Raw genomic sequence first — 13905 nt, 5'->3', positions numbered from 1 at the left:
ATCTGATTGTTTAAGGAAGTTGCCTAAATAAACATATCATCCCTGCTTTACTTTCAATATTCCATCCTTCATTCCTTTGAGCTACTTTTTGTTGTACAAATCAGATACAAAAGGCTAATCTTGTATAAAATGATGTGCAGTCCGTGGGTGCATGCATCTGTTTTTATTCGATGTATTTTTACTATAATGTTTTTAATACTTGACAGGCTCATCTGCATCTGCATCCCCGATTGCTTCCCCAATTCCTTCTTCAGATAATAATTATCCTCCTGTACCAGCTCCACCTCCAGTACCTCCATCTTGGCAAGCTAAAAGTAAGAGTGTATCTCTTCTTTCTGTCCAGGAGCAATGAAGTAGAGAAATGCCTTCAAGTTTTATTTTCAGTTTAGTTCTTTGTACTTACACATGAACATTTTTTGCCCTGCAAGTTCCCCCTCTCTCCCCCAAAAAGTTTCCCTCTGGGTCATCACCAAGAAGTCCCAAAATGCCGCTGTCGCCTCCGTTGCAAGCACTACCACCTCCACCTCCACATAAAGGTCGATATACATAATTCTCTGCTATATGTCTTTCGATTTGATTATGTAAAATCAACTTTTTTATGTAATTTGACAGATTGCGCCCCCCTAACATGCACCGAGCCATTAACGTATGGTCCGGCTGAATCTCTTTGTCTCTGCGTGTTGCCAATACAAGTGGGCCTCCGCCTAACTGTAGCATTGTATACCTTCTTTCCTTTGGTTACGGAACTAGCAGCTGAAATTGCTGCTGGAGTATTTATGAAGCAAAGCCAAGTTCGCATCATGGGAGCAAATGCAGCTGGAGATAATCCAGAGAAGACCATTGTCCTTATTGATTTGTTGCCCCTTGGAGAAAAATTTGATGATACTACAGCATATTTAACATTTCAGAGATTTTGGCATAAACAAGTGCTTATCAAAACTTCATTGTTTGGTGTTTATGATGTATTATATGTGCGATACCCAGGTAATAAGATCGGGCTTATTTAAGTCAAATCACCTTTTTGTTTATAGCTTGATCCAACTTCTCGAGTTGACATATCGCAAATGGTAGGTCTCCCCCCATCTCCACCTTTACCTCCGTCGACCATTGGCATCATATCAAGTAAGCCATATCCTGGTCATGACAATAATGCAAGGACAATGCAGCCCCTCGGGGTCGACATAAGTCAGAAGCAGCATAACCATGGGCCTAGCGGAAGCATACTAGCCACCATAATCTTATCTTGTTTAGTAGGTGTATTGTTACTGTCTGCTGTCGCATGGCTTTTGCTCTTCAGATATAGACACTGTGGTTTCCAACCAGACCCTACTCCAACCACTATGATCGGTTCCCTCGCAAAGTCATCAGGTAAAATCTTCTTTGCTTTTTCAGTTTTTTTTTCCTTGTTTTTTGCTTCCTGTGATGCAGGTCAGCTCCGTGAACAGTTCTTATGTTAAGAGTATTTTATATTCCTATGTCGAATATAAGTAAACAGTTTAAGCTTTTTTCATTGTAAAAAATTAAGATTTGACTCAATCATTGATGAGGACAGAATCCAGAAATCTTCCTAGTGAAGTGCTTAAATGATTTAGCTTCACTAGGATTCATGCTGAAGATGAAAATAAATTAGAGAAATTAATAGAATATCATTGCTAGTACAGCTCTAACATGTCAAAGACACAATAAGGTCTACTTCATATCCTTTAGAAATCGTATATCAATTTCTCGAAATTCAAAACTTTGCTGAAAAGAAAACATAATGCATATGATGCAGGGATACCAGTGTCTATGGTTGGAAGCGGGCCTAGTTCTCCTTCATTCTCCTTAGGTTCAAGCATTGCAGCTTATACGGGCTCTGCAAAGACATTTAGTTCAAGTGATATAGAGAGAGCAACTGATTTCTTCAACGAGACAAGAATACTTGGCGAAGGTGGCTTTGGCCGTGTTTTTAGTGGTGTGCTTGAAGATGGGACTAAAGTTGCAGTGAAGCTACTCAAAAGATATGACCAACAAGGTGGTCGTGAATTCTTGGCTGAAGTTGAGATGCTCAGCCGACTTCATCACAGAAATTTGGTCAAGCTTATTGGTATATGCGTAGAGGATCGCACACGCTGCTTAGTTTATGAACTAATACCAAATGGTAGCGTAGAATCTCATTTACATGGTAAGAACTTTTGGCTCTTCGGTTACTGCCTGCCACCCCCACTCCCCTGCAAATACATGATATTCGTCTACTTGTCTTCAGGCTCTGACAAAGAAAGATCTCCGCTTGACTGGAGTGCTCGGCTAAAGATTGCACTCGGAGCAGCTAGAGCTCTGGCCTATCTGCATGAAGATTCAAGCCCCCGTGTCATCCACAGAGACTTCAAGGCCAGCAACATCTTATTAGAAGATGATTTTACGCCAAAAGTATCTGATTTCGGTTTAGCACGTGCCGCATTGGATGAGGAGAACAGACATATCTCAACCCGCGTCATGGGAACCTTCGGGTAGACCTCTTTCCTCTCTCATAGCTAGTTATTGAATTTTGCTGTTACCTAAGCTTACAATAAATTTCCTTTCCTTACAATTAGCATCTCTTCTTCTTTTTCTAACCTTGACGGCAAATAATATTTCACCAAAATTAATATTGCTTGAAGAGACTTTAAACGTTTTTAAGGGAATTTTTAGTTCACTAGAAGCTTACTGTAAACATCCCAACAAGTGTCAACATTACTGAAAAGAACGTTAAGAAGGTCAATATACGTAAGATAAGGAGATAAATATTTTCAACAATATAATTATGTCAAGAATGGTTAAATATTAGAAGTATGTATAAAGTTAAAATCCGAGAGCATAATTAATAATTGTTATATTCTCCTCGAGACTCATGTTATTACACGTGCAACGCATGTGATGCTTTCTAATGAATCACTCATTTTCCAATCTTTGTCCTCAACTATCATACAAGGTATGTGGCTCCAGAATATGCAATGACCGGACATCTTCTCGTGAAAAGTGATGTTTACAGCTACGGCGTAGTCCTTCTGGAACTCCTCACTGGAAGGAAACCAGTAGACATGTCTCAGCCACCTGGTCAAGAAAATTTAGTTTCTTGGGCACGTCCGCTCCTAACAAGTAGGGAAGGTTTGGAGTCGATCATTGACCAATCCTTGGGACCTGATTTCCCTTATGATAGTATAGCAAAAGTAGCTGCTATTGCTTCAATGTGCGTTCAGCCAGAGGTATCACAGAGGCCGTTTATGGGTGAGGTGGTTCAGGCCTTAAAACTGGTGTGTAGCGAGAGTGATGAAACGAAAGAACTGCTGTCTAGAAGTTCTAGCCATGAGAATTTGTCTATAGTTGTGGAAGCTAAGAATAATAGAGACTCAGACCAGCTGCCAGCTCCTTTACTATCTCCATCGACAGTCTCTGACTATGATTATCAGCTCGACATTGAGAGAGATCTTTCTATGTCTGAGCTATTGAGTTCCTCTGCAAAATTCGGCACACAAGACTCTGAGTCTTTTAGGAGGCATTCTAGCTCGGGACCTTTGAGAACGGCCAGAGCAAAGCCACTATGGAAGAAGATGAGACGGTTATCTGGGGGCAGCGTGAGTGAGCATGGGGTGCTGTTCAAACTCTGGCCTGGATCTCATTAGCATGGATGCTTAAATCTTGCAGTTTTCTGGATGTTGTTAGTGCAAGAAAACAGTGAAATATTGCCAACCGGTAAGATCGTTCTACACTTAGAGTTGGGAACGCGGATGAGGTCTAAGCAGGTGAGCACAGTTGCTAGTACACGAGCATGCTCAGCCGAGAGTTGTTGGGGAAGATGCTGAATTGGGCTACCGTTGCCCAGATTGCAGTAGAAGGTATGCTTCGACGTACAATCCCTCTGCTACCTCAATTTCGCGCAAGTTGTTGATTGATTGTATTCTTTGTGTAATCTAAATGTACAGAAAATATTGTACCTATTATCCATTTCTAGAAAGGAGGATATGCAACTCATGCAAAGATGCATTCCTCATTGCAAAACTATTACGTACGCATATCTGTAGCGAGAAATTTTACGATATCTACGTAAGTACTTGTGAAACACTGAGTCGGAATGCCCTAACATCGTAGGGCAAAATGCGGAAACTACTATATATGTATGATCAAACTATTTCTGGGTTGTATTAACTCTCATTGTCTTCATCTTTATTCAAATACGCGCAATTGATTTTACGTTCTTATCCGTTTACTTTCAATTAATTACGATGGGATTTGCCTATGTAATGCTAAGATGTCTTGATGATAAGATAATAATAACATATACTACTGTTTTTTCATTGCATTTGATTATCCCATGTAACATGTAGCTCTTTTGATTTAATTTTGATGTTTCATCGCGACTGCCCGACGGTTTGGGCTCAAAATTTTTTGCGAGGTATTTTTGTTAATATTAATAAATTCAGTATTTTGACTAACTAAAAGTGTGCTAGATGTAATTTTTCAAATCCAATAGGATCTATCTTTAATTATACTAAACTTCAAGAAAATTACGTATAATTACGTCAAATATCAAAAAGTTTATTTGGAAATATTTCATTCCCATCTAAGAATCCCATGTGTGGTTTGATTTTCAAACTCATTCGTATATTTGGTAAAATATTTTTTAAAATTTATAAAATATCAAATTTTGTTTTAAATATGAATTTTTAAAATATTTGAATAACAGAAAAATTATGAAGTTTAAAAGATATTAGTAACGACAATTTTGCAATCAATAGTCGGAAATTTTCTTTTTTTAAAAAAAAAATTATAAGATCATAACATCTTATTTTTAAGTTATATAAAACTCTAAACACTTTTGAAAATCTTATAAACTTTTAAACATCTTATAACATATTTTTAAGAGCTTGTAAGCTCACTCAAACACTCTGTTATTAGTTAATTTTAACGCACAAAATATGAGATTATGAGTATAAAATCCCATGTTATTAGGGATTGGATTTTTTATTCTAAATTTTATTGTATTTTCTATTTTATTTAAAATTTATATATTACGTATATAATTTTTTTTAGAAGAAATTACAACGAGCTTCTCTAAAATTTATTATAAATTATAAATGTTCCTCATTGTTGAAAAATTATAAGTACTATTTGAAATTAATGGTCGTAACAAATATCTCATTGTCGTAACAACCTATTTTTTTAGAAAGTACTTATAATTTCTCATAAAATAAGATGGTATTTATAATTATGATAAATATTCAGAGAACTCTCTATAGTTTATCTTAAAATATATATTGTAATTTCTATACATATAAAATATATATATGATATATAAGTGAGAGATGCAATATAATTTAAAATAAAAATTTCAATTCGATGGGTAATATATTAATGTTTTACAGTTATTTTTTATTAAATATATAAAATTGGAAAACAACAATTGGTTAATAAGGTCCGAGTGCAGGCCCACTAAGTCTCATCGAATCGCTCCCTCCGTCTCCGTGTCTTCCTCTCTCTCTCTCTCTACACCATTTTCTTCTTTTTGTCTTTTCTTGCGAACAAACCATTTGCTCTTCTCACCGGCAAAAGATTGAAACACAAGTAAGCAAATGCGGGTGAGAACTACTCCCGAAGAAGGATAGATGCCCATGTCCGTACGCAGTTTGATTCGAGAATGAGTGTGTAGAACAAACAATAGACAAGTCAGAGCAAGTGGCGGGTTGTGTTTGAGGATTGAGCTCCAAGAACCCATATCGAGAAGAAGGAAATTTTGTGATTGTGAAGAAATCTGCTATCCTGAGTTCTAGCAATTCAGTAGATAAGGTAACCCATCTCGGACTCATTGCGCCTTGTTTTGATTTTTTTTGGGTTTTTTCTTGTTGGTTTTTGCATCAAGGATTCAGTCTTTCTTGCTCAACTGGTTTTGTTAGCCACTTGGGAAGTATTGGAATTGGATCCGGGTGGTAAGAGAGTAATCTGTCGACTTGGAAGTTTTGAGAAGTATCTGCCCATTTGGTTTTGATGATTTACATTGTCCAAGTAGATGGGTTTTTTTTTTGGTTCATCTGATTGCATACTTCTTGAATAGGTTGATTTTCTAATCTATTGGCTTATTTTTACATGTAACAGGAGGTTGCAGTTGATTGTTGGGTCTAAAAATAGTATCGGGTTATGAAATTCTCTGATTATAGAGATGGGGTTTTCATGTGAGTAAGCTTGAATAATTTCCCAAAGATTCCAATTATCTTGGTTGCAATGGGACTAACTACGGTTTGCCTGATCTTAGAGTAAGAATTGGCATTGGGTTTTCAGTGTTAAACAATGGTTGAAATGGGGTAAGCTTCTGAATCTGGGTCTAGAACATTGATATCCAGTATGGTAAGAAGTGGTTCTTTTTCTGAGGAGGAAAATTTTCACCGGCAAGCGAGTTTTGGGGGTGGTGGATCTAGGAATACTAGTCCACTTGGTCGAATGGGCTCGAGGAATACAAGCCCTTCCAGGCAGAAGGTAATTAAAACCAAACCACGGGGTTTAGATGAAGAAACTGTGGCGACATTTACTAAATATGTCCAACCGGATATTCATATGGAGGATAATATATGGGCCATGTTGCCTGAGGATTTGTTGAATGAAATCTTGGCAAGAGTTCCGCCATTCATGATATTTAGGCTCCGCTCTGTCTGCAAACGATGGAATTCAATTTTGCAAGACAATAGCTTTTTGAAGTTTCATTCACAAGTGCCGTCCCATGGACCGTGCCTTCTCACATATTGGAAAAATTCACAGACTCCTCAATGTTCTGTGTTTAGCTTGCCGCTGAAGCAGTGGTTTAGAATTCCATGCACGTTCCTACCACAGTGGGCTTTCTGGTTGGTAGGTTCTTCAAGGGGTCTGGTGTGTTTCTCGGGACTGGATGGATTAACATTTAAAACATTAGTTTGTAATCCACTAACGCAATCTTGGAGGACTTTGCCAAGTTTGCATTATAACCAGCAGAGACAATTGATCATGGTGGTTGATCGGAAGGATCGGTCTTTTAAAGTTATAGCCACTAGTGATATATATGGTGACAAGTCTTTGCCCACAGAAGTGTACGACTCGAAGGTCGACAAATGGTCACTTCACCAAACTATGCCTGCTGTAAATCTCTGCTCCTCAAAAATGGCATTTTGCGACTCGAGGTTGTATTTGGAAACTCTTTCACCACTTGGTTTAATGATGTACCGACTGGACACAGGGCAGTGGGAACACATACCTGCAAAGTTCCCCCGCTCTCTGTTGGATGGATATTTAATAGCCGGGACCCAGAAACGCCTGTTTCTAGTCGGGAGAATTGGCCTTTATAGTACACTTCAAAGTATGAAGATTTGGGAGCTCGACCATACGAAATTCGTTTGGATTGAGGTTAGCAGGATGCCACCAAGATATTTTCGAGCCCTTTTAAGACTATCAGCCGAAAGATTTGAATGCTTCGGACAGGATAATTTGATATGTTTCACTTCTTGGAACCAAGGGAAAGGCCTTCTATATGACGTGGATAAGAAGGTGTGGTCTTGGATTGCTGGATGCGCTCTTCAATCGTACAACAGCCAGGTCTGTTTCTATGAGCCAAGATTCGATTCAATGATCTACTGATCTAAGCCCTGAATATGTTAACATATTATGAGAGATTCAGAGCACTCATCAGTATCATCTCTGGTTTCTTGCAACGGCTTCTCTACTAACATGCATCTCATGTAGGTAATTGAAGCCAACCTCTGGTGATATTGTATTATGTAAAGTAACCGGTCGTAAGAAATTTAAAGCTTGGGAGTATTGATAGGTGATGGTGTATATTATATCACAATATGATATGGCGGGGAACTTTTGGAAAGCGGAGAATGCCTTTGATCATGATCATTACTAAAATAGTTCTAGAGTTCCGGCGAATACCTGCAATGGAAGTGGGAGCTCCCAATGTAATTCCATTATGAGCCATTTTTATAGTTATGCTATGAATCTTGTTGATATGCTGTTCTTATATTGCTTACTAAAGGATTGCAGATGTGTCACTTAGATCATTGAATATAAATTATAGAACATGTCTGCAGATGTATCACTTAGATCATTGAATATAAATTATAAAACATGTATGCAAACCAATTTTTCTCTCTTTTTTCTTTTCGGATTCTTTTCTATTGAGTTTGTGATTTAGATGGGGTTCAACTGAGCTTACAAAGTGTTTGAGAGCTTATAAGCCTACCAAGTAGATGAGCTTACAAAGTGTTTGAGCTTATAAGACTACCGAGAAGATGTTGCATAGTGTTTGGTAAACTTTTCGCTAAAAAGAAGTAAAGAATTGTCAATCTATTTTTAAGCACTTAATTAATAGTTCTATTTTTTTCAAATTAATTATGAATTTGTTGTTTTTAAGCTCTATGATCTAATCTTGGGTGTGTTTGCAAATATTTCTGTTTTTAGACAAGTAATTTTTGTATAAAAAGTTGAAAGTTGTAATAAAATGAAAATGGATAGTATTGGTATTCTAGTCCTGTTGGGTTAAAAAATATTAAAATAAAGTGCTAGGAATTTAAGAGACTGCAAATGAACAATACAAAGTGGAATTACTCATTTCTTGAGTATAAATGAGAATTTGCAATTGAATGTTTAAAGTGTAAAACTTCAAGTAAGAAAATGAATTTGTTATTCTACCAAAATTATAGCATGAAGGTGCAAGTTATAGTATAAAAGTGAAACTTGGCTTCTCCAGCTACAGGAGTTCTTAATTATAGGCAGCTTTCAGCCTGTTGGAAAAAATCGAATCCCCACGAAGTTGGTGGAGGATTACACGGATTTGTCGATGGAAGGTTATCTATTGACGGTTAGAGACCAATAATGCTCAGGGGTTGTTGGAGTTCGCTGCGAATGACAGTATATTTTGTAGAAGATATCTTCGCAAATTTTGATAAGGTAGTTGAAAAAATGTCTTTCCTCCGCTGTAATCTAAATTTTTAGGATTTAAAGGTTACTTTCTTTTGGAGGCGCCACATGTACTTGCATAGTCATTATTTGATTTTAGGAGGTGTGTTTTCATAGGTCATATATGGATGCCATCTAAGCTACCTGTGGCCTCACATGACATGGGCTTTGATTTTGGATGGGAAGTTCTAAACCCTAAGCTTCCTTGTGGGGTTGCGAGACCCTTGGATTTTGGTTGGTTAGTCTTTTTAGGCGGATTTATTAGCGATACTTTCTGTGAGATTATCTAGGGGCTCTACTCAGATGGGCTTTTTAAGGCATCCTAAGCCCTTTTCCAAACTGCTCTTCGTGGGAGCACTTTCGAGCCTTGCGTTACTCTATACTTTTTGCGATTTTACTTTCTTTTTCATGTTGAACGATTTGAACTTCTTTGAATCATCCTATTTTATAGATATAAAAAAATAATAAATATATTTAAATTTACTTTAATTAGTCCACATTTTGTCAATCAAATTAAGATTTTAAACTTTAATAAATAGTATAAATAATACATTTAAGAGGGGCATGTGCAACAAATTTCCACATTAATTAAAGATTATCAAAGTCCCATGAAAACGTTCTCCATAAAACCCGTTTTCAGTTTCCAAACACTGCCGTCTTTGCCTTTACCGAAGGGTTGGATACCTAAGAACTCAGAAACAGAGTAAACGGAAGAGCTGAAGATCTACTCTCGTAAACCCTCACGAGAAATGGTACCAACAAGTTCTTCCCTTTTGATCTCGATTTTGATTTTTCTTTAACATTTATTATGTATGTTGGTTTAATGTAACTGTTTGAAATCTCTCATTTATTTTTGATTTTTGATTTTTTTTCCAAATAGGCTCAGTCAGTGAAACCGATCTCAAGCCCAGTTCCAGATTCGTGGTACCCGACCCTCGCCGTGTTCATGCTCGCCATCGGCCTCATTGTCACCGCTTCATTCTTCATGTAAGTTATTTTCTAAGTATTAATTGCTCCAATTGTGATTGATTTTGTGTGTTATCTCATTGCTTATCGAATTTGGATCTAAAAGAGTAGGCTATAAGGACTTAATTCCTGATTGCAAATAAGTGGAACGATGATCAGTTAGAGGCCCACTTCAGTGATGTGGATAAAGGAATTAAGTGATGCAGGATTTGATTGTAACTGTAAAGTTTCTTTGAAACATGAATTTTTTCCAGTTTATACGAGGAATTTTATAGCCTATGTGTTCCTCTTAAGCATTGGTGATGGGATGGGTGTATCATAGGTAATGCTGTTTTTTTCTGTTCTGACTTCTGATAGTGTTAGGAACTTTTTGAATTCATTCTAACCGTTGCTGTTAGAATTGAGATCACAGTTTCATGCTCTGGATGCTTGATTTCAGCATGTCCAATAATGATTTGATTTCATCTTTCCCTTCTTTTGTTATGTGATTGCTGATAAAGGAAATGAAATATTATGTCAGTTGGGTCCTATTATACAATAGCTCCAGAAACCAAAAAACTTGTTAGCAGGGGTCTCTTAGGAGTTGGGACCCGTATTGTTATTGTCATTTGATTGTAATTCTGTGAATAATCTTCTGTTGAAACAGAGTAATAACAAATTCCTTTTGGGAAGTGTGAACAAGAGTTTTCGTGTGTCCTTTTGCCTTTTGTGGCTCTGAGTAAAATCTATGCGAAGGGAATCCTAACAGAAAAAGGTTCTGTTTCGGACCTTTCAATTTCCAGTGGTTAAAGAACTTTGTTTATCATAAAGTTGTCAGCATATTATGTTGATTGAGCTGATGTTTGCAGCTTAGTCTCTGCCAGTTACAAGTTCTTTTGAAACATGTTTCATCATCTGCTTCTCTACCTGGATTGAATTCAGCTATTCAGGACAAAAGCTACCATTTGTTGAGCCTTTTGTTTTAAGTAATTAACTGTTTAGAAGTATACTGGCCGGAAGGGCAGGGAAATTGGATTTTTCCTTTTCCTTTATTTGTTTGAGATGCTCTAAGTCCATGTTCAGAAATGGATATAAGATAGATATAGTACTTGACAGGCAGGAAAAGATAACACATTCTTGTCCTCATGGTAAGACATGCAATAATAATACAAATTAGCAAAGCTTCTACCTTGGCAGTACAACATTAAGGGAGAAAAAAGACTCTAAAATATGATCATTAACTAGCCATTCTAATTTTTCCAAATGTTCTCTTGCTTCTTATCCTTATCTGCCCCATTGATTATCCCATCATCGCCATCCTTCATCAGCGCTTTCTCTCACCTTCACCCTTTTCTCCAACTTAAGCAAGAGTATTCATTTGTGCAAGGTTGCTTCTCTGCCTATTGATGCTCTACTATCTGGCAGCAAGAAGCTACCACAAATTATTGTTGCATTCCCTGTTCCACCACGCTCTCAACTTTTAATTGATTTGAGATACTAAAGATTGTTACCGGGTAATATATTTGAGAGGATATGTCTCCACTTTCCTATCCCACCAATCACCAGAACCTAATCTGCTACTTTAGGTATTGGTGTATTGTTTGTGGGAAAAACTTTTTCTTTGGAGGGTGTGAAAGAAGATTGGAAATATTGTTGGATGGAGGGTAGAGTTATTGCAGCAAATTTAATTGCATTGGATATGACAGAATCAATTTAATGTCATTCACTCGTCAATTTGAGCACCTGCCCAAATTGTTGTGTTTGGAGAAGCCACTCTAAAGTCATAGAAAAGAACTGGAACTAGGAAATATTCTAAGTCCTTTTCTGTTGATGTGGGAAGTTCTCAGCGTGGCTGCAACTCGTGCCCCATGTGCTCGACGTTTTGAGACATATAAGAACCATGTTTACTGTGTTTAATTTGCCTATGTGAGATAATGTCTACACTTTTCCACTTTTTATCTTTGACCTAAATTCTGTGTTTACGACTATATGCAAAGTTTTGGTTATCTCAACTTATCTGTTTATCCACATAGTTTAAATAGTGGATGCAGTAATATCTTTACATGCATTGGCAATTAAATCATGATCTAACTCCATAAATCAGTGGCTAAGACATCACTGAGTGCACTATGAAATGGGATCATCTAGACCTTGAGGTTTGTGAAACATGATCCTTGAACATGACCAATTAGGTATGAGCATTGTGGTAAGTCCTGTGTTCATATCCAACCAAATTAGCCATACTTAGTAGTATTCAAGTAAAAATATACCTGGAGCTTTTTGCATCCACCTCAAGTTCTTAACTTCCCATACAGTAAACTGAATATGGCGTTCAAACATATTTGACGATGATGTTACAGTAAAGATTGCATGATAATGTTCATAAGTATTGTGCTTATTTATGCTTTGTTGCTGCAGCTATGAAGCTACTTCCTCCAGGAAAAACCGCAGTCTTGCAAAGGAACTGACTACCGGTGCTGTTGCATCTGTATTCTTGGTACGCTAATTGTTTACATCCTGATTTCGCCCGTTAGTTTATCATTTTGACTGGTAAGTGACAACTCTTTTGTCCTTTCCGCAGGGTTTTGGATCTTTATTCTTGCTACTCTCCTCTGGCGTCTATGTTTGAGTTCTTACTGTCAAATAGGGCAAGATTGGTCGAGTTTAACATGCTCGTACCCTTTGTGAGCCTAAACTGAGCTTGGATCCAAAGTATTGATGCCAACTTTCATTAAGTAATTTATGGGACTTAGACTGATGCTAGAAGAATTGAAATATCAATATCTTGCCCTTTAACTTGGAATCCTAAAAGTTTTGATCCAGTGAAGTTTCTGAAGTTCAAAGTTTTACCATCTAATTTTGGAAATTACAATGTACATGTGCTTGCGTTAGGGTTATTGGTTGAAGCATTGAAGATATTTAGGTTGCGCTTGCTTGCAATATACATCTCATTTCACTCCTTCCGACAATTATCTCAAAAATCCATCTTACTTTTCTTAACATATTACATTACCTAGCCTAATACTATTCACACATCACTTTTGCTATCGCAATTACATTCTTATTTCATATCCACCCACATACTCAATAAAAATATCTAATCTCATCCGAACTCTTTCCATCTCATTTTCTCTTATTGAGATAAAAGGAAATGAAAAAAAAAAACACAACCAATCACATCAAATAGACAAATCTGCAACGACAATTTACTAATCGGGTTATAATCACTACACTCTCATAGCCCAATAATTTAAAAACCTGGTTATTGGTATAATATGTATCTAAACATGTCTGTAATAGATTAATGGAGTTATAATCAGTGATCCACAAATTGTTTCAGTTGTTATATGTTTTATCAGTGCAAATGCCTAAGCTGTTGGATTCTGATTTCATAAAAAACGATGTTTGATTAATATTGTTGCAAGTGTCCAACAAATAAAGGTCAGCAGAGGGTTGGATCACTGGAATCTCAAATCCCTCATAGAGTACATAATCATGGAATTGGAGCAATCAAGTCAATAATGTTTCCATTCATGCTCAAGGCCTTGTTTGTCTTGTGGTGAATGTGTGAGACCATCTTTCAAATTACTAGTATTTCTTACCCTATTTCATCACAAAGGTTGCATTTAGATTGGATCATTTGAAATTATCAACTTCAAATTCTTAATAAGAAATTATTTAAATTTATTTGGATAGCTCTAAATTTAAAGAATATTAAATTATTCAATTCTAATTTTTAATTACATTTTGTTGAATATTTATAAATTTTAATTTCTTTTAAATGGAGTTATTTTAAATTATTTTTATTAAATCCAAATTTATCAATCCAAATGCACTCTAAAATTTTATTTGGATGTACACATTTTTGGATTTAAGTGGAGTGGTTAGAAAAAATAAATTTTAAATGTACATATTAAATTAATTTAAAATTCATCAACGTTATTAAATGCAATTCAGATTGAATGACTTGAAATTCTTTTATACATAATCATTTTAAACAATACGCTGATTTGGTTGTTACGA

The 13905-nt window shown here is 36.4% G+C and overlaps 3 protein-coding genes across 6 annotated transcripts in view; all 3 read left to right on the top strand.

The window, feature by feature from the left end:
• Nucleotides 1-4209, top strand: part of LOC105161853 (receptor-like serine/threonine-protein kinase ALE2) — a 7756-nt gene extending 3547 nt beyond the window's left edge. For 2 of the 3 annotated variants that reach the window (XM_020693949.1, XM_020693950.1), the window contains 6 exons: nucleotides 207-314; nucleotides 429-536; nucleotides 613-984; nucleotides 1072-1368; nucleotides 1775-2489; nucleotides 2951-4209. In XM_020693949.1, coding sequence (XP_020549608.1) covers nucleotides 207-314; nucleotides 429-536; nucleotides 613-984; nucleotides 1072-1368; nucleotides 1775-2489; nucleotides 2951-3641 — 2291 coding nt within the window. In that variant the 3' untranslated portion in view covers nucleotides 3642-4209. The remainder of the gene's footprint in view (nucleotides 1-206; nucleotides 315-428; nucleotides 537-612; nucleotides 985-1071; nucleotides 1369-1774; nucleotides 2490-2950) is intronic. The other variant, XM_011079680.2, reaches the window with a different exon arrangement.
• LOC105161852 (F-box/kelch-repeat protein At5g15710-like) lies at nucleotides 5480-7986 on the top strand. 2 transcript variants are annotated; one of them, XM_020694074.1, is made up of 3 exons: nucleotides 5480-5802; nucleotides 6109-7572; nucleotides 7720-7986. In XM_020694074.1, exons 2-3 carry the CDS (start codon nucleotides 6355-6357, stop codon nucleotides 7741-7743), a joined length of 1242 nt encoding a protein of 413 aa, XP_020549733.1. In that variant the 5' UTR covers nucleotides 5480-5802; nucleotides 6109-6354; the 3' UTR covers nucleotides 7744-7986. The 2 variants fall into 2 exon arrangements, with proteins under 2 accessions (XP_020549733.1, XP_011077981.1); XM_011079679.2 differs by having other exon boundaries at nucleotides 5481-5802; nucleotides 6109-7986.
• LOC105161851 (transmembrane protein 258) lies at nucleotides 9529-12739 on the top strand. Its single transcript, XM_011079678.2, has 4 exons — nucleotides 9529-9689; nucleotides 9818-9924; nucleotides 12301-12379; nucleotides 12464-12739. The coding sequence occupies exons 1-4, from the start codon at nucleotides 9687-9689 to the stop codon at nucleotides 12509-12511; spliced, it is 237 nt and encodes a 78-aa protein (XP_011077980.1). The 5' UTR covers nucleotides 9529-9686; the 3' UTR covers nucleotides 12512-12739.

This window comes from Sesamum indicum, linkage group LG5, assembly GCF_000512975.1.
Source record: "Sesamum indicum cultivar Zhongzhi No. 13 linkage group LG5, S_indicum_v1.0, whole genome shotgun sequence".
NCBI lineage: Eukaryota > Viridiplantae > Streptophyta > Magnoliopsida > Lamiales > Pedaliaceae > Sesamum > Sesamum indicum.
Note: the sequence above shows the minus strand (reverse complement) of the source record. Positions and strands in the feature narration are given on the sequence as shown.